This window comes from Salmo salar, chromosome 09 (assembly GCF_965601325.2).
Source record: "Salmo salar chromosome 09, fSalSal1, whole genome shotgun sequence".
Classification (NCBI taxonomy): domain Eukaryota; kingdom Metazoa; phylum Chordata; class Actinopteri; order Salmoniformes; family Salmonidae; genus Salmo; species Salmo salar.
Genome location: NC_138299.1, coordinates 120,930,381 through 120,949,589, shown reverse-complemented (window position 1 = coordinate 120,949,589; position 19,209 = coordinate 120,930,381). Strand labels below are relative to the sequence as shown.

General features: G+C 47.4%; 1 protein-coding gene across 1 annotated transcript in view; it reads left to right on the top strand.

Moving 5' to 3' along the window:
* Window positions 1–19,209, top strand: part of LOC106612398 (cell adhesion molecule DSCAML1) — a 148,167-nt gene that overhangs the window by 114,367 nt on the left and 14,591 nt on the right. The window contains 12 exon segments of the mRNA XM_045724385.2: window positions 242–338; window positions 818–946; window positions 1,216–1,383; window positions 1,496–1,566; window positions 1,769–2,009; window positions 5,305–5,451; window positions 6,496–6,651; window positions 12,879–13,018; window positions 15,411–15,564; window positions 16,837–16,954; window positions 17,452–17,615; window positions 17,704–17,802. Coding sequence (XP_045580341.2) covers window positions 242–338; window positions 818–946; window positions 1,216–1,383; window positions 1,496–1,566; window positions 1,769–2,009; window positions 5,305–5,451; window positions 6,496–6,651; window positions 12,879–13,018; window positions 15,411–15,564; window positions 16,837–16,954; window positions 17,452–17,615; window positions 17,704–17,802 — 1,684 coding nt within the window.

The following is a 19,209-nucleotide window of genomic DNA, read 5'->3' as shown; positions in this document are numbered from 1 at the left end:
TCTCTCTCTCTCTCACTCTCTCTGACTCTCTCTGACTCTCTCTGACTCTCTCTCTCTGACTCTCTCTGACTCTCTCTGACTCTCTCTCTCTCTCTCTGACTCTCTCTGACTCTTTCTCTCTCTCTCTCTGACTCTCTCTCTCTCTCTCTGACTCTCTCTCTCTCTCTCTCTCTCTGACTCTCTCTCTCTCTCTCTCTGACTCTCTCTCTCTTTGTGTGTGTGTGTGTGTGTGTGTGTGTAGCTGAAGCCAGCAGAGCGGGGTGACTCGGTCTTCTTCTCCTGCCATGCCATCAACTCATATGGAGAAGGCCGGGGCCTCATCCAGCTCACTGTGCAAGGTCAGTGGGTCAGACCACAACACAATCACCCGTAGCAAAGGGTTTTGCAATGGAATATGAAGTTCAGGTAATCATCCCTGTACAACCAGTCTGTGTTCTTCCGTTTGCTGCCTAGTGAATATAACCCTGTATAACTACCTGCTTAGTGTGACATGAATCCGGAGAGAGAGAAAATCAGTACAGGATCACTTTTTTTCGCACTGTGCTTATGTTCCATTCCCTCTACACGCTTAGAATTTGTTTTGCTATCTAGAACCTAAAAGGGTTTTTTGGCTGTCCCAATAGGAGAGCCCTTCGAAGAACCCTATTGGTTTCCAGGTAGAACCCTTTTTGGTTCCTTGTAGAACCCTTTCTACAAAGGGTTCTACATGGAACCCACAATTATTCTACCTGGAACTAAAAAGGGTTCTCCTAAGAGTGTGTCTTTCTCCCTTACACCTTTCTTGTTTCCTTTCCTTCTCTCCCTCTTTCTCTCTCAGAGCCCCCAGACCCTCCAGAGTTGGAGGTGAGGGAGGTGAAGGATCGGAGTATGAACCTGCGGTGGACTCAGAGATTTGACGGCAACAGCATCATCACCAGCTACGACATTGAGTACAAGAACAAGACCGGTATGCCAGGGGACAGCAGGGGTTAAACTGGGGATTGACGACTAGTCGGTACTGAGAACATAACTATAACCAACTAATGCGTCTTCTCTCTTTTGTGTACACACACACACACACACACACACACACACACACACACACACACACACACACACACATGAACACACAAACATGCATACACACGCGCGTGATCTGTCTCTCTCTATCTCCACACACACACGCTCTCTCTCTCACTCTCTCGCTGTCTCTCGCTCTCTCTCACACACACACAGATCCGTGGGAGTTGAAGCATGCCACCCGTAAGATCTCTCCCACCAATAACCAGGCCAACATCGTGGATCTACACCCTGCCCAAGTCTACAGCATCCGCATGTTCTCCTACAACAAGATCGGACACAGTCAAGCCAGCAAGGAGCTCACCATCAGCACAGAGGAAGCACGTGAGTCCAACACGACCACACACACACACACACACACACACACACAGATATCGAGAAGATGACCTTGGACTGCAGTGAAGAAGAGTGCCTATCTCTCTTTTCCTCCCTCCAGAGCCGGATGGTCCCCCTATGGAGGTTTTCCTCCAGCCTATGACCTCGCAGAGCATCCGCGTCACCTGGAAGGTAAAACCACCTGTCGATTCAAGATTATCAGAAACATCATGACACTATGAAATGAGACACTCTGAAATGAAGACCTAGAATCACATAATGATCACGTATCTAATCGTGCCACGTTACATCCCCCCCTCTACAATACAATCAATGTCAATGTTTTCCTCTTTCATCCTCTCATCCCTCTCTTCTCCCTCTCTCCCTCCTCTAGGCCCCCAGGAAAGAGCTTCAGAACGGGGTGATCCGGGGGTACCAGATCGGTTACCGTGAGAACGGGCCGGGCAGTAACGGCCAGTACAGCATCGTAGAGATGAAGGCTACTGGGGACAGTGAGGTGTACACCCTGGACAACCTGAAGAAGTTTGCCCAATATGGAGTGGTGGTCCAGGCCTTCAACAGGGCCGGCACAGGCCCCTCCAGCTCTGAGATCAACGCTACCACACTGGAAGATGGTAGGGGACATGCAACACACATGCACACACGCAAAATCCTTTGTTGATGTTCTGATTTATTTTCTTAGCAGGAGCCCTAATGTACACGTTTAAGTAAAATAGTCCAAATAGACTCAGACTTTCACAGAGACAGAGATAGAGTGACAAATATACCTGATCCCTCTGCCATTGTCACCCTCCTCACCTCATCTTTGAACATTCCCAAATGATTCTTTCCCCTTTGCTATGATTTATTTTAGATATCTCCCGTGTTACTTCATCTCTAACCTCTCTCTCTCTCTCTCTGTCGCGCTCTCTCTGTCGCGCTCTCTCTCTGTCTCACTCCCCCATCTCTCTCTCTGTCGCGCTCTCTCTCTGTCTCACTCCCCCATCTCTCTCTCTCTCTCTCTCTCTCTCTCTCTCTCTCTCTCTCTCTCTGTCTCACTCCCCCATCTCTCTCTCTCTCTCTCTCTCTCTCTCTCGCTCTCTCTCTGTCGCGCTCTCTCTCTCTCACTCCCCCATCTCGTTCTCTCTCTCTCTGTCGCGCCCTCTCTCTGTCTCACTCCCCCATCTCTCTCTCTCTCACTCTCTCGCTCCCCCATCTCTCTCACTCCTCCATCTCTCTCTCTCTCTCTCTCTCTCTCTCTCTCACTCTCTCGCTCCCCATCTCTCTCACTCCTCCATCTCTCTCTCTCTCTCTCTCACTCTCTCGCTCCCCCATCTCTCTCACTCCCCCATCTCTCTCTCTCTCTCTCACTCTCTCGCAACCCCCATCTCTCTCACTCCCCCATCTCTCTCTCTCTCCTCCATCTCTCTCTCTCTCTCTCCTCCATCCCTCTCTCTCTCTCTCTCTCTCTCTCTCTCTCTCTCTCTCTCTCTCTCCTCCGTCTCTCTCTCTCTCTCCTCCATCCCTCTCTCTCTCTCTCTCCTCCATCCCACTCTCTTTCTCTCTCCTCCATCCCTCTCTCTCTCTCTCTCTCTCTCTGTGTCTGGTTGATCTCTAGATGGGTGTCTCTCTAACACTCTCCTGTGTATTCCTCCTCTATCTCTTAATGTTTCTCTCTTGCTATGAAATATGAAAACACACATTATGAATACACAAATGCCCAAACACACACACACACACACACACACACACACACACACACACACACACACACACACACACACAGTTGGCTGACGCCCCATTGGTCCAGAGCATTGCCCTTCCCAGTAGCTGTCTCCGTGGTGACAGTGATATTGATGGTCATTATGATAATAGTGATAACAACAAGCATACTACAAATAATTCAAATTAGCTTGTCTCTCTCTTTCTTGTTGCTTCCTGCCGTAATTATCCACAGCTGATCGCATTGTCTCCCTGCTCCCTCTTTTCATCTTTTTCCCTTCCCTCGCTCCCTCTCCTCCTATGCCCGCGTACCCTGCTCTCCTCTTCCCCTCTCTCTCTCTCTCGCCCAAAAGACACCTTTCATTTGTCTCTCTGCCTCGACTCCCTCGAAAGCTGCCTCACATTTCTCTCTCCCACCCACTCTTTCACTCCACTCTCTCCTCCCTTCTTGTCTGTTCCTGTGTTTTCCTGTTTCTACTCTATTCCTCTCCCACTTTTTCTCTCACCTCCCTGTCTCTCGTATCCCCCCCCAAGCCCTCTCTCCTCTTTCCCCTTTGTGTGTATTGTATTCAAGGTGAATGGATAGTAGTAGGTTGCGATTGTGTCAGGTCTGGGACGTAGTGAAGGGTAAGGAGTAGGTTATGATTGTGTCAGGTCTGGGACGTAGTGAAGGGTAAGGAGTACATTTTTACATTTTTTACATTTTAGTCATTTAGCAGACGCTCTTATCCAGAGCGACTTACAGTAGTGAATGCATACATTTCATACATTTTTTTCTCCTTACTGGTCCCCCGTGGGAATCGAACCCACAACCCTGGCGTTGCAAACACCATGCTCTACCAACTGAGCTACACGGGAGTAGGTTATGATTGTGTCAGGTCTGGGACATAGTGAAGGGTAAGGAGTAGGTTATGATTGTGTCAGGTCTGGGACGTAGTGAAGGGTAAGGAGTAGGTTATGATTGTGTCAGGTCTGGGACGTAGTGAAGGGTAAGGAGTAGGTTATGATTGTGTCAGGTCTGGGACGTAGTGAAGGGTAAGGAGTAGGTTATGATTGTGTCAGGTCTGGGACGTAGTGAAGGGTAAGGAGTAGGTTATGATTGTGTCAGGTCTGGGACGTAGTGAAGGGTAAGGAGTAGGTTATGATTGTGTCAGGTCTGGGACGTAGTGAAGGGTAAGGAGTAGGTTATGATTGTGTCAGGTCTGGGACGTAGTGAAGGGTAAGGAGTAGGTTATGATTGTGTCAGGTCTGGGACGTAGTGAAGGGTAAGGAGTAGGTTATGATTGTGTCAGGTCTGGGACGTAGTGAAGGGTAAGGAGTAGGTTATGATTGTGTCAGGTCTGGGACGTAGTGAAGGGTAAGGAGTAGGTTATGATTGTGTCAGGTCTGGAACGTAGTGAAGGGTAAGGAGTAGGTTATGATTGTGTCAGGTCTGGAACATTAACGTCTTCATGGCTGTTGGAGTTCAGTCCACTGGGGGTTGTGAGCGGAGATGGACCCTCAGACCGAATAACACAAACCTCTCATTTCTCTTCTCCACTCTCCCTCCCTCTCTCCCTTCCTACCCCATTTCCTCCTCCGCAACTCCCTCTCTCCCCACACCAGCTGCAGCTTCCCTATCGTTGCAGGCCAACTCTCCCTCTTTCATTTCTCTCCCTCTCCCTCTCTCTCTCTCTTTCCATTCAGTCAGCCTTCATCCACCCATCCTGTTCCTCTTTTTCTCTCACAAGTCCAGATCTGTTCATCCTCAATGGTGGTGTTATTCACCCAGTGAAAGCCCATTGGTCAGTGAGCCAAGGGCAGCTGATAGATAGAAGGGGCACCTGGGAGAAGTGAGACAGAGGAACCTTTTTACGCCAACATCTTCACATCAGAGAGGACATTTATTTATTTAGAGTCTTGCCTCACATCTGATGTCAGGTTAGATATTTAGGCTCATCTGGGGTTTGAGTTGTGTTTTTACATATCTTGGTTTACTAGTTGGTGTTTAAGGATCTTAATAAACTTCAGGGGGAGTCTTCCTAGACACAGATTAAGCCTAGTCCTATCTAAAAAGCGCTGTAATTTGTGATTCTTCATTAAGCTTGCTTTTAAGTCCAGGACTAGGCTAAATCTATGTCCTGGGAAATTGTCCCTAGCTGTTGTGTTTGACATGTAGTATTTTGATGGGTCCTGATAATAATCTCTCCCCCCCCCTCCCTTTTCTAGTGCCCAGCCAGCCGCCCCAAAACGTGCGGGCCATCTCGGTGACATCAGACGAGGCGGTAATCACGTGGGCGGAGCCCCCGCGTCTGACACTGCACGGCGTGCTGAAGGGTTACCGTGTGGTCTTCTGGTCCCTCTTCCCCGACGGAGGTGGGTGCTGTGGGGGCCCGACGTACCCTCTCCCGCACGAACGGGCACAGGGCCACACGCAGAGTAACTATCACTGCTGCGCCTTTCGCATCTGACCTCTGACCCCTCCACCATGAGTCGACCTCAGGGTTTGACCTTTACCCTTTCAACCCTCAGCCCTGACCTCTGACCCCTACTGATACCTACGCTGGTTTATGTGCCAGACCTTATTGACTGGTCTTCCTTGTAAAAAATATTATTTTCTGGTAAAATAAAACATTTGCTATTTTGTGAATCCCTAAAACCAACCCCAACCACCAGCCTGCCAGTCCTACTACATATTTTCCAAGCAAATGCCAACGAAACCCTAAACTAGCTAATCATACTACTAACCTGAACCAACTCAAAGCAACTCCACATGCAGCGATACTGTATCAGGGCCGTGTGCTGTGTCCAGTTATCCGTCTGTATCTTTGTGTATGTGTTGGTGTGCTTGTGGTTCTGTTTGGGAAACTAGTCATGAGGACTGATCATATCCTTTCCCCATTTTCCAACTCCTTCTTGCTCTTCCTCTGTTCTTTCCCTTGTCCTTTTGTCTAACCCTATACACTTTTCATTCTGTTACCCTCTTTCCCTCTTTCCCTCTCTCTCTCCCTCTCCCTCTCTCCCTCTCTCTCTCCCTCCCACCATCCCGCTCCCTCTGTCTCTCTCCCTCTCTCTCTCTCTCCCTCCCTCCATCCCACTCCCTCTGTCTCTCTCTCTCTCCCTCCCTCTCTCCCTCCCTCCATCCCACTCCCTCTGTCTCTCTCTCTCTCCCTCCCTCTCTCTCTCCCTCCCTCCATCCCGCTCCCTCTGTCTTTCTCTCTCCCTCTCTCTCTCTCTCCCTCCCTCCATCCCACTCCCACTCCCTCTCTCTCTCCCTCTCTCTCTCCCTCCCTCCATCCCGCTCCCTCTGTCTTTCTCTCTCCCTCTCTCTCTCTCTCCCTCCCTCCATCCCACTCCCTCTCTCTCTCTCCCTCCCTCTCTCTCTCCCTCCCTCCATCCCGCTCCCTCTGTCTTTGTCAGAATGGGGAGAGATGCAGAACATCACGACATCTCGTGAGCAGGTGGAGCTGAGAGGGCTGGAGAAGTTTACTAATTACAGTGTGCAGGTGCTGGCCTACACACAGGCTGGGGACGGGGTCAGGAGCAATGTGCTGTACATCCAGACCCGCGAGGACCGTGAGTACACACACACACACCAACATACAGTGCATTCGGAAAGTATTCAGACCTCTTGACTTTTCCCACATTTTGTTGATTCAATAATGACAAAGCGAAAACAGGTTTTTAGAAATGTTTGCAAATGTATTAAAAATTGAAATACTTTATTTACATAAGTATTCAGACCCTTTGCTATGAGACTCGAAATTGAGCTCAGGAGCATCCTGTTTCCATTGATCTTCCTCCAGATGTTTCTACAACTAGATTGGAGTCCACCTGTGGTAAATTCAATTGATTGGACATGATTTGGAATGGCACACACCTGTTTATATAAGGTCTCACAGTTGACAGTGCATGTCAGAGCAAAAACCAAGCCTTGAGGTTGAAGGAATTGTCCATAGAGCTCCGAGACAGGATTGTGTCGAGGCACAGATCTGGGGAAGGATACCAAAAAATGTCTTCAGCATTGAATGTACCCAAAAACACAGTGGCCTCCATCATTCTAAAGTGGAAGAAGTTTGGAACCACCAAGACTCTTCCTAGAGCTGGCCGCCCGGCCAAACTGAGCAATCGGGGGAGAAGGGCCTTGGTCAGGGAGGTGACCAAGAACCAGATGGTCACTCTGACAGAGCTCCAAAGTTCCTCTGTGGAGATGGGAGAACCATCCAGAAAGACAATTAGCTCTGCAGCTCTCCACCATTCAGGACTTTATGGTAGAGTGGCCAGACGGAAGCCACTCCTCAGTAAAATGCAAATAGAGCCCGCTTGGAATTTGCCAAAAAGGCACCTAAAGGACTCAGGCCATGAGAAACAACATTCTCTGGTCTGATGAAACCAAGATTGAACTCTTTGGCCTGAATGCCAAGTGTTACATCTGGAGGAAACATGGCATCATCCCTACGGTGAAGCATGGTGGTGGCAGCATCATGCTGTGGGGATGTTTTTCAGCAGCAGGGGACTGGGAGGGATAGGTTCGAGGCAAAGAGGAACAGAGCAAAGTACAGAGAGATCTTTGATGAAAACCTGCTCCAGAGCGCTCAGGACCTCAGACTAGGGCGAAGGTTCACCTTCCAACAAGACAACGGCCCTAAGCACACAGCCAAGACAACGCAGGAGTGGCTTCGGGACAAGTCTCTGAATGTCCTTAAGTGGCCCAGCCAGAGCCTGGACTTGAACCCGATCGAACATCTCTGGAGAGACCTGAAAATAGCTGTGCAGCGACGCTCCCCATCCAACCTGACAGAGCTTGAGAGGATCTGCAGAGAAGAATGGGAGAAACGCCCCAAATACAGGTGTTCCAAGCTTGTAGCATACCCAAGAAGACAAGGCTGTAATCGCTGCCAAAGGTGCTTTAACAAAGTACTGAGCAAAGGGTCTGAATACTTATGTAAATGTAATATTTACGTTTTATGCATATATATATATATATATATATATATATATATATATATATATATATATATATATACATTAAAAACTGTCATTTTGGAGTACTGTGTGTAGATTGATGAGGGAAAAAAAACGATTTAATCAATTTTAGAATAAGGCTGTATTGTCACAAAATGTGGAAAAGGTCAAGGGGTCTGAATACTTTCCGAATGCACTGTACACACAGAGGCATGTATGCACATGTGTTGAGGGTATGGCCTAATGCTAGACAAGGTGTGGGAGCCAGGGTTAGTGTGTGAGGTGTGAGGGGGATGGGTGGATGGCAGGGGGCAGGGCTGGTGTTCGTTTATGGGATGTGAGGGGTGGATGGATGGATGGATGGATGTCAGGTTTAGGAGGCTGAGGTTGCTGATTAATGATGATGTGCCATTACCAACACTAATGAGAACTAAGCCAAAGGGTGTGTGTTTGGCGGTCCAAGGCTGTGTGTGTGTGTATCTGCATCTACGTGTCTATGTGTGTGTGTGTGTGTGTGACCAGCTCAGCACCCAGCACAAGGAGAGAGATTAATTATTTGTGGTTTAGAGAGAATACATTTTGTGCTTACAATGGTGGGCTGTGGATTACGTCCACCCCTCTCCCTGGGGCAAAACAGGGGTGGAAGGAGGGACTGAAGAGAGGAGAGATTCTCGGAAGTCTTATTTCAGAGGAGGCCTTTCTTCCATTCCTCTCTCTCTCCGCTCTCTATCTTTCTCTTACCCTCTTCTTTCTCTCTGTGACTGTCTGTGTATGTGTTCTTCAGACTGCCTTCGTGTTTGTGTGTGTGTTTCTGTCTGTGCGTTTGTGTGTGTGTTTGTGTCTGTGCGATTGTGCGAGCGTTGGTGTTTGTGTCTGCGTGTTTCTATTTGTGTGTTTGTAACGTGTGTGTGTGTGTGTGTGTGTGTGTGTGTGTGTGTGTGTGTGTGTGTGTGTGTGTGTGTGTGTGTGTGGGCCAACTGAGTGTTCCTCCTCGTCTGATGTCGGTTGACAGTGTGTCCAGGGGCACCCTCTCCACATACGTCCAAGAGAATTCTCTCTTTTCTCCCTCTCTTTCATTGTATTCGTCCCGCTCTCCTTCTCTCTGCCCCTGGGTCTGTCTTCAACACATGGAGTAGTGATTGGAGTGGAATTGTGCAAACGCCTCCTTCTCTCTCTCTCTGTCTCTCTCTCATACACACGCACACAACACAACACACGCACACTGTCTCAGCCTCTCTCACGCACACGCACACATCCAAGTGTGTGTACATATGTGTCCTTATTCCAAAGCTACGCAGTGGGTCTCTTCCTCTCTGTCTACATGTATTGATCTATCAGGATAGTCCACTAGTCAAAAACACAACAACACCAGTAGCTTTCCGCTCAAGACAAGAGATTGGACTAAACATTGGACTCCCGAGTGGCGCAGCGGTCTAAGGCACTGCATCTCAGTGCTAGAGGCGTCACTACAGACCCTGGTTTGATTCCTGGCTGTATCACAACCGGATGTTATTGGGAGTCCCATAGGGACAATTGGCCCAGCTTCGTCCGGGTTAGAGTTTGACTGGGGTAGGCCGTCATTGTAAATAAGAATTTGTTCTTAACTGACTTGTCTAGTTAAATAAATGTTAAATACAAAAATCTAAAAATATATATACGCTACCCTTCAAAAGTTTGTGGTCACATAGAAATGTCCTTGTTTTTGAAAGAAAAGCTACTTTTTAGTCCATTAAAATAACATCAAATTAATCCGAAATACAGTGTAGACATTGTTAATGTTGTAAATGACTATTGTAGCTGGAAACGGCAGATTTTCTTTTAATGGAATATCTACATGGGCGCACAGAGGCCCATTATCAGCAACCATCACTCCTGTGTTCCAATGGCAGGTTGTGTTAGCTAATCCAAGTTTATCATTTTAAAAGGATAATTGATCATTAGAAAACCCTTTTGCAATTATGTTAGCACAGCTGAAAACTGCTGTCTGATTAAAGAAGCAATAAAACTGGCCTTCTTTAGACTAGTTGAGTATCTGGAGCATCAGCATTTGTGGGTTCCATTACAGGCTCAAAATGGCCAGAAACAAATAACTTTCTTCTGAAACTCGTCAGTCTATTCTTGTTCTGAGAAATGAAGGCTATTCCATGTGAGAAATTGCCAAGAAACTGAAGATCTCGTACAACGCTGTGTCCTAGATCTCCTCTTCACCGCCTCTTCACTGTTGACGTTGAGACTGGTGTTTTGAAGGTACTATTTAACCTCTTGGGGCTATGTGGGACGCTAGCGTGCCACCCGTGGTGCACCCTATCAACAGCAGGTGCATTTCAAGAGCGGCAAATTTGAAACCAAATAAATGTCAAAATTCAAATTTTTCAAACATACAACTATCTTACACCCTTTGAAAGATAAACATCTTCTTAATCTAACCACGTTGTCCGATTTCAAAAAGGTTTTACGGCGAAAGCATAAAGTTAGATTATGTTAGGAGAGTACATTGACAATAGCTGTGTGTAATGTTTTGTCAATTCAAAGACAGGCGTCACCAAAACCATAAAACCAGCTAAAATGATGCACTAACCTTTTACAATCTCCATCAGATGACACTCCTAGGACATTATGTTAGACAATGCATGCATTTTCAGTTCTATCAAGTTCATATTTATATCCAAAAACCGCGTTTTACTATGGCGTTGATGTTCAGGAAATCGTTTCCCTTCAATAACCGGCAGTCAAGTCAGCACCAGAACTTAAATAATTAAAATTAGAAAACATTGGTAAAATATTATATTGTCATTTAAAGAATTATAGATTTACATCTCTTGAACGCAATCGACTTGCCAGATTTAAAAATAACCTTACTGGGAAATCACACTTTGCAATAATCTGAGCACTGCGCCCAGAAAAATACGCTTTGCGATACAGACAAAGGGCCATGTTGGAGAGATCTAAAATCGAAAATACTATGTAAATAATCCATTACCTTTGATTCTCTTCATCAGATGTCACTTCCAGGAATCCCAGGTCCATAACGAATGTAGTTTTGTTCAAAAAAGCTCATCATTTATGTCCAAAAAGTTCTGTGTTGTTAGCACATGATCTAAGCCCGCCGGACTTCACTTCATGAACGAGGGGAAAAAATATATTTACGTTCGTTCAAACATGTCAAACGTTGTATAGCATAAATCATTAGGGCCTTTTTTAACCAGAACATGAATAATATTCAAGGTGGACGAATGCATTCTCTTTTAAAACGTTTTGGAACGAGGGTACCCAACATGACCTCGCGCGCCAGAGTCTAATCGGCCATCACCGTTCCAAGGCTCTTGTTCGGTCAGATCTCATAGTAGAAGATTCAAAACACTTTGTAAAGGCTGGTGACATCTAGTGGAAGCAATAGGAAGTGCCAAAACATTAATCAGCCCCTGTGTGTTTCAATGGCATAGGCTTAAAGGTAAATCAACACATCAGGTATCCACTTCCTGTCAGAAAATGTCTCAGGGTTTTGCCTGCCAAATGAGTTCTGTTATACTCACAGACACCAGTCAAACAGTTTTAGAAACTTTAGGGAGTTTTCTATCCATATATAATAAGTATATGCATATTCTAGTTACTGGGTAGGATTAGTAACCAGATTAAATCGGGTACGTTTTTTTATCCAGCCGTGAAAATACTGCCCCCTAGACCCCACAGGTTAATGAAGCTGCCAGTTGAGGACTTGTGAGGCGTCTGTTTCTCAAACTAGACACTCTAATGTACTTGTCCTCTTGCTCAGTTGTGCATCGGTTAGTGCCAGTTTGTGCTGTTCTGTGAAGGGAGTAGTACACAGCGTTGTACGAGATCTTCAGTTTCTTAGCAATTTCTCGCATGGAATAGCCTTCATTTCTCAGAACAAGAATAGACTAACGAGTTTCGGAAGAAAGTTTTTTGTTTCTGGCCATTTTGTGCGTGTAATCGAAGTGACCCCAAACTTTTAAATGGTAGTGTATGTTTGTATCACCCACACCGCTCTCACCATCTCTCTCTCTCTCTCTCTCTCTCTCTCTCTCTCTCTCTCTCTCTCTCTCTCTCTCTCTCCTGTCTCCTCTCCTCTCTTAGTCTTCTGAGCCTCTTAAAATTACAGGCTGAGACCAGCAAAGCTGCAAACAGCCTGTTCACTTTAACACTTCCCTAAGACCTGCTCTTTCCATGACAGCCTGACCGGGTGAATTCAGGTGAAAGCTATGGTCCCTTATTGATGTCACTTGATAAATCCACTTCAGTCAGTGTAGATGAAGATCAGGAGACAGGTTAAAGAAGGATTTTCAAGCCTTGAGACAATTGAGACATGGATTTTGTATGTGTGCCATTTCAGACGGTGAATGGGCAAGACAAAAGATTGAAGTGCCTTTGAAGGGTGTATGGTAGTAGGTGCCAGGCGCACCAGTTTGAGTGTGTCAAGAACTGCAATACTGCTGAGTTTTTCACGCTCAACAGTTTCCCGTGTGTATCAAGAATGGTCCACCACCCAAAGGACATCCAGCCAATTTGACACAACTGTGGGAAGCATTGGAGTCAACATGGGCCAGCATCCTAGTGGAACACTTTCGACACCTTGTAGAGTCCATGCCCTGATAAATCGAGGCTGTTCTGAGCGCAAAAGGGGGTGCAACTCAATATTAGGAATGTTTAGCTAACATTCTATATTGTTTTACAATAAGCTGAATATTCTACTTCACACCTTGAAGGAGCAAGCAGTTACAATATTGTTCTTTATGACGATGTCCATATGACACAATCCTTCTCCTCATGTCCTATCCTCTCTGTAACGATCTCTCTCTCCTTCTCTCTCTGTGACTCAGACCCTGGCCCCCCGGCTGGCATCAAAGCTGTGCCCTCATCCACCAGCAGTGTGGTGGTTTCCTGGCTACCCCCGCACAAGCCCAATGGAATCATCCGCAAGTACACCATCTACTGCTCCAGCCCCGGATCAGGCCAACCGGTGAGTTGGGAGAGGGGTTGGATGAAGTCAACGAATTTTGTCCATCTCACTCACTTGGAGGGTCCCTTGGCATGGATTATAATACAGTCTCCTCTGAATGTGTTTGTGTCTGTCTGTGAGTGTGTGTGTGTGTGTGTGTGTGTGTGTGTGTGTGTGTGTGTGTGTGTGTGTGTGTGTGTGTGTGTGTGTGTGTGGTGTGTGTGTGTGTGTGTGTGTGTGTGCGTGCGTTAATGTGCTGCATGCGGGTGGTTTGGTGCTGCAGTATCAGCAGGATGTGTGTGAAATGAGCTCTCCTCATACCGCAGTGTGTGAGCGCGTAAGCTCACCCTTCTGCTTCATCTGCATATCTGCGTCTCATCACGTTGGCAGAACAACCTCATCTGTTCATCAACGAGGGCAGGAAACAAGCTGACAGCAAACACACTCACACTCACGCGCTCTCTCTCTCTCTCTCTCACTCTCTCTTTTCTAGCTATACTGCAAGTCCTGAAATACATGCATAAAACACCTCTTCCAGCAGATTCACACAGACATACGCACACACGTAACCGAACACACACAGCTATTATGTGATCCTTTACACCAAATGAATGTACCCCATTCAGACATACACATGCTTACCCTACTCCTCTCATTCCCTCATTCACAAATCCCTCTCTCCCTCTGTTCTTTTCTCTCTCTCTCCCTCCCTCTCTCTCTCTCTCTCTCTCTCCTGGCCCCCGCGCAGTGGGAGGGATGATTACTATGTAAATGAGTGCGACTGGAGCGAGGGATGAGGGGAGGTTGGGTCGGACGCCGCGCGGGGAGTACTTTTGTTCCTCTTTTCATTATCTCCCTCTATCGCTCCCCGGATCAGCGCCATCTCCACGCCGGAGGAATAGTTTAATATCCGTTACACCATCACACACTCTGACGCTCCTCCCCTCCCACCATCCATCCGTCCTTCGCCCTCCAGAAAGAAAGCCTGAAAGACAGAAAGGGAAAGAAGGGTAAGGAAAGAGAGGAACAAGAGAGAGCGAGAGAACAGACAATGGGGAGATGGAGAGAGGGATGGGAGAAAAGGAACATGGAGAGATAGAGGGAAGGAGAGAAGGGAGGCAGGGAAGACAAGGAGAGGGGAGGGAAGGGAGAAAGAGCGGGAACAGAGGGAAGAGAAGAAAGCTTTGATGAACCCAGCCACCCCAAAAGATCCCTACAGGGCTGCGTTCAGTTGAGAAACAGTGAAAAACAACATGAATACGTGAATAAATGTGCCCAGAATAAACCGTTTTGCACAACAACATACTGTGATACTGTATGAATATGGAGATATGCTCTCTCTCTCTCTTTCTCTCTCTCTCTAGTCTGTGTAAAGATGAGCAGCACAGTGACAGGCTGGACAGCTGGAGGGCCACAGACTAATTTGGTGTGGGGAGGGGAGGGGGGGGGGGCACTTCTTGGGTGCTGGGGCACCTGGGGGGTGTATGATGGGCAAGGGGCGCAGAGTGTGTGTCTGGACAGTGATGAGGATGTGTCTAGACAGCAGACACACGGCCGTCTTAAACACACTACAATTACACAGAGCCCTGGCATCCATCCCCAGGTCATATTTGCCAGTGTGTGTGTGTGTGTGTGGTGTGTGTGTGTGTGTGTGTGTGTGTGTGTGTGTGTGTGTGTGTGTGTGTGGTGCGTGTGTGTGTGTGTGTGGGGGGGGGGGGGGGGGGCGTGCGTGCGTGCGGGCGTGCGTGCGTGCGTGTGTGCATGCTTGTGTGTATCTGCTTATGTATGTAATAGTCTGCCTCTGTGTGTGTGCATGTGTGTATGACTGTGTGTGTGTGTGTGCGTGCGTCTGTGTGTGTCTGCCTTTGTGTGTGTGTGTGTGTGAGAGAGAGTCCTTGTGCTCTCCTCTGCTGCTGCCTGCAGAAGATAGCCCTCATTAGACTGTCTGATTGTTAATGATATCTCGGGCTGACTGATTGTTCTGTCCTCCGTTGTCTCCCTCCCTCACACTCGTCTAACCGTCTGCACTCCCCATGGTCTCCTCTTTACTTCCTTTACGCTCTCTCTCTCTCTCTTTTCCAGAGGGGGTCTTTGTGCCCCCCATGCTCTCTTCACTCACCCATCCGTCCCCCATCCCTCCTCCCCATCAACTCTACACTCTATACACACTGTGGCATTTTGATTGCAGAAAAAGAATGTAACGTAGCATGTAGCATAGCTAATTATATTATTGTCCACCATTGTTCTCATAGCGTGTGGAGCCGAGGGCCTGTATCCATCTCAGAGTAGGACATCTCAGAGTAGGAGCGCTGATCTAGGATCTGTCCATATAATTTTATTGATTAGGATCTTAAAGTTAAAAACAGATTCTAGATCAGCGCTGGAGTGGACGGTGTGATGTTTTCTCCCCCAGGCCCCCAGTGAGTACGAGGCCAACCCCGAGCTGCTGTTCTACCGGGTCACCCACCTGAACCGCGGACAGCAGTACCTCATCTGGGCCGCCGCCGTCACCACCGCCGGACGGGGGAACATCAGCGACAAGGTCACTGTGGAGCCTGCTGGGAAGGGTGAGTCCTCCACAGGGGAATCGGGAGGAAGGGAAGGGGGCACGGGGATAGCGTTAAGGGGGTTACGGGGTTTGGTTAACCTCATGGCTTTTTGTTCCCCCTCCGTCCATCACTCTATCACGGATGTTTCCCTGGCTCTCCCGCTCTCACTCTGTGTTCGTTCTCTTATTTTCTCTCTTCCCTCTTCCCTTCCTTTTTTCTCTCTCTCTCTCCTTCTCCTCTCTGTATTTATCGCTCCTATTTCTCTCTCCCTCCATCTCCCCTCTCTCTCTCTCTCTCTCTCTCTCTCTCTCTCTCTGTCTCTCTCCCACTTTTACTCTCTCCCCTCTCACTCCTCTTTCTTGTCATTTCTGTCCATCCTCTCCTGATTGATAGGGAGCGGTGCTGTTTGACAGAGGCCAGTGTTCTTAATGAGGATATGAAGACCTACAGGGCACTGTTCAGATGAGCTAACCTGCCCTGGATGGGGGAGGGAGGGGAGGGAGGGGAGGGAGGCCTGGTTAATACACAGAGCAGTAGAGGGGCAGACTGGGCTGAGCAAATGAAGAGGGCAGTATAATCAATAGCCTTTGGATTGAAGAGAGGGAGAGAGGGAGAGAGAATGAGTAAGAGAGTGCACTCTCGGTACGTACACGCTCCTTTCTTCCTGCGACTGGCTCTGTCTCTTTCTCTTGTGTGTGTGTGTGTCTATGTGTGACGGCGTCTCTCTGTGCCAGCTGATAAGCAGCAGTAAAAGGCTGTATGCTCCAGGCCGGCCCACTCAGTACTGCATTCAGCCACAGCACAACAGCACAAGGGCACTAGCATTAAGACGTCAAGAGTGCAAAAGACAGTGGGAGGGAGGGAGGGAGGGAGGGAGGGAGGGAGGGAGGGAGGGAGGGAGGGAGGGAGGGAGGGAGGGAGGGAGGGAGGGAGGGAGGGAGGGAGGGAGGGAGAGGTTTGTGTGTGTGCCTGAGACTTTTGCACTCTGAGACTCCAAATACAAACAGGTTCCATGTGAATGAAAACAGGCCATTGCTGTTGTCACATTCATTGGTTCAGATATGTGCTCTCTTTTCTAATCCTTTTGTTCCTTCGTCGTTGAAATGTGTTTGAACCTGTTCCCTTACGCTTAACCTGTACTGACCTGTACTGACCTGTGTTGTACATTGTTTGATTACATGAAAATACATCAAATATTCAAGTTAATTAGTATACTGTTGACTAGATTTGAAAAACAGACCTATTACCTCTAAGCAACTCTTTCTCAACTTGTGTCACTCCCTCCCTCAGCCCCAGCTAAGATCCTATCGTTCGGAGGTACAGTGACCACTCCCTGGATGAAGGAGGTGAGGCTACCCTGCAGCTCAGTGGGCGAACCCACCCCCACCATCAAATGGACCAAAGACAGGTGAGACCCTAACCTCCTCAGTCCCTCCTCTCTGTCAGTCTACCCCGACACACTACCACCGTGACTACCTCCATCTCTAGAACCCCAACTCCACCATCCACTGGACCAGTGTTAAATCAGTGTTTACATCAGTGTTCCTCTCTCTCTCTCTCTCTCTCTCTCTCTCTCTCTCTCTCTCTCTCTCTCTCTCTCTCTCTCTCTCTCTCTCCAATTCAATTCAAGGGGCTTTATTGGCATGGGAAACATATGTTAACATTGCCAAAGCAAGTGAAGTAGATATTATACAAAAGTGAAATAAACAATAAACATTACACTCACAGAAGTTCCAAAAGAATAAACACATTTCAAATGTCATCATGTATATATACAGCAAATGGTTAAAGTACTGTCTCTCTTTCTCTCTATCTCTCTCTTCCTCCCTCCCTCCCTCCCTCCCTCCCTCCCCTCCCTCCCTCCCTCCCTCCCTCCCTCCCTCCCTCCCTCTCTCTCTCTCTCAGTGAGGACACAGCCATCCCGGTAACTCTGGACGGTCAGAGGCTCATCATGGCCAATGGCACGCTGGTCCTGCGCTCGGTGAAAGCTGAGGATTCTGGGTACTACACGTGCACGGCCACCAACACGCTGGGCTTTGACACCATCATTGTCAACCTGCTGGTGCAAGGTGAGCCCCAGCACACTGTCATCACCCTCTTTTTATTGGTCAACCAGTTGTGACCTAGTACCGTGACCATGTGTGTCTGTCCCCGTAGTTCCTCCAGACCAGCCCCGTCTGACTGTCTCCACCACCTCCACCTCTTCTATCACCCTGGCCTGGATCCCTGGGGACAACGGAGGATCCTCCATCAGAGGTATATACCAGTCTTACTGTGTGTGTCTGCGTTTACATTTGCTTTTTGTTCATTCTTCCTCTGTGGTTCGCCCACGCTTTCTCTCTCTCTTTCTATCCCCCTATATTTATCATTCTGTCACTGTGTCCTTCTCTCTTTCATTTAACCCTTCTGCTGTGTTCCGGTCGAATTGGACCGATGTACAAGTTTTCTCTCTGAAAAAATGGAGTTCATTTAATCTCATTGTCATAAGGTTCCATGACTTTGTCCACACAGGGCATCTGAACACACAAAATACATTTTGATGATTTTCATTACATTTTGGGTGTTTTATTTAACTTTTGTACACCTGTGGTGTTCCCGGTCAAAAATCACCCGTCATTGGAAATGAATGGGTGAGACTACAATTAGTGTTTAAAATTGAGTTCAGGCACATGCCCATTCATCAGATGGACACACTTCCTCTCCCAGACCCCCACATGCATGTGTGTTTGAGCACACACACACCTCACTCTCCTTCTTGGCTTCCATGGCAACCCCCACGGGTAAAGTCCTGCCACTATTTGAAATGGTTTCAAAACAAATGTCCTTGTTAAACTTTGACACAACATAGTCTGTGATAAATAGCACAATATGTTTCATCTGAGTATTTGTTATAGTCAAAATAATCCATACATTATGCTTTTTTTAACTTAAAAATGAGTTGTGTGAGTTCAGGTCAATGAGGCCTACAGCAAATAGAAGTTCAAAACGTGTCACGTTCACAAGAACTTCAGTTGATAAAAAGATCTAACACAATTCTAGGTGATAATATATGTATTATTATGGATTTATAATCAGCTATAATGGAGCGGTCATTTTGGACCAGGAACACAGAATGTATTAACAGGAAACGAACACAACAGGACGGTTAATGCTTTTCTTTCATCCTCTGTCTGTCTCTCTGCTTGCCCTCTGTCCATATCTCCGTTCTGTCTCTTTGTTAGTTTGTATTGACTGGTGTCCACTCTGTTTTGGTTGCTAGTTAAGGAGCTGTCGCATTGATTATCTGACTACCGGTACTGCGTGTGTGTTCAGTGTGTGTGTTCAGTGTGTGTTCAATTTGCAGTGTGCCTATTTGTTCAGTGAGCTCTATTTTAACAAACCTAATGCAATGGTAAGTCTAACTGCCGACGCCAGCGCTTTAGGTCCAGGGGTGTCAGAAATATTTTTGCTATTTTCACAGCCGTTATTATGAGCGCAATAGCTGGCGGTGGCGTGAAATGGTTGGTCTTTGATGAATAAACAAGTTGTAGGTGTGCCAAGGGCATGGCCACTCACAGGCCAATCAAGGCATTCCATGGCTTAATAGTGTATGCTTTAGTCTCAAGTTCTGTAAGTTATTGATGGTCTTTGCGTTGTCATCCAACTCCAAATCGCCTGGGGGCA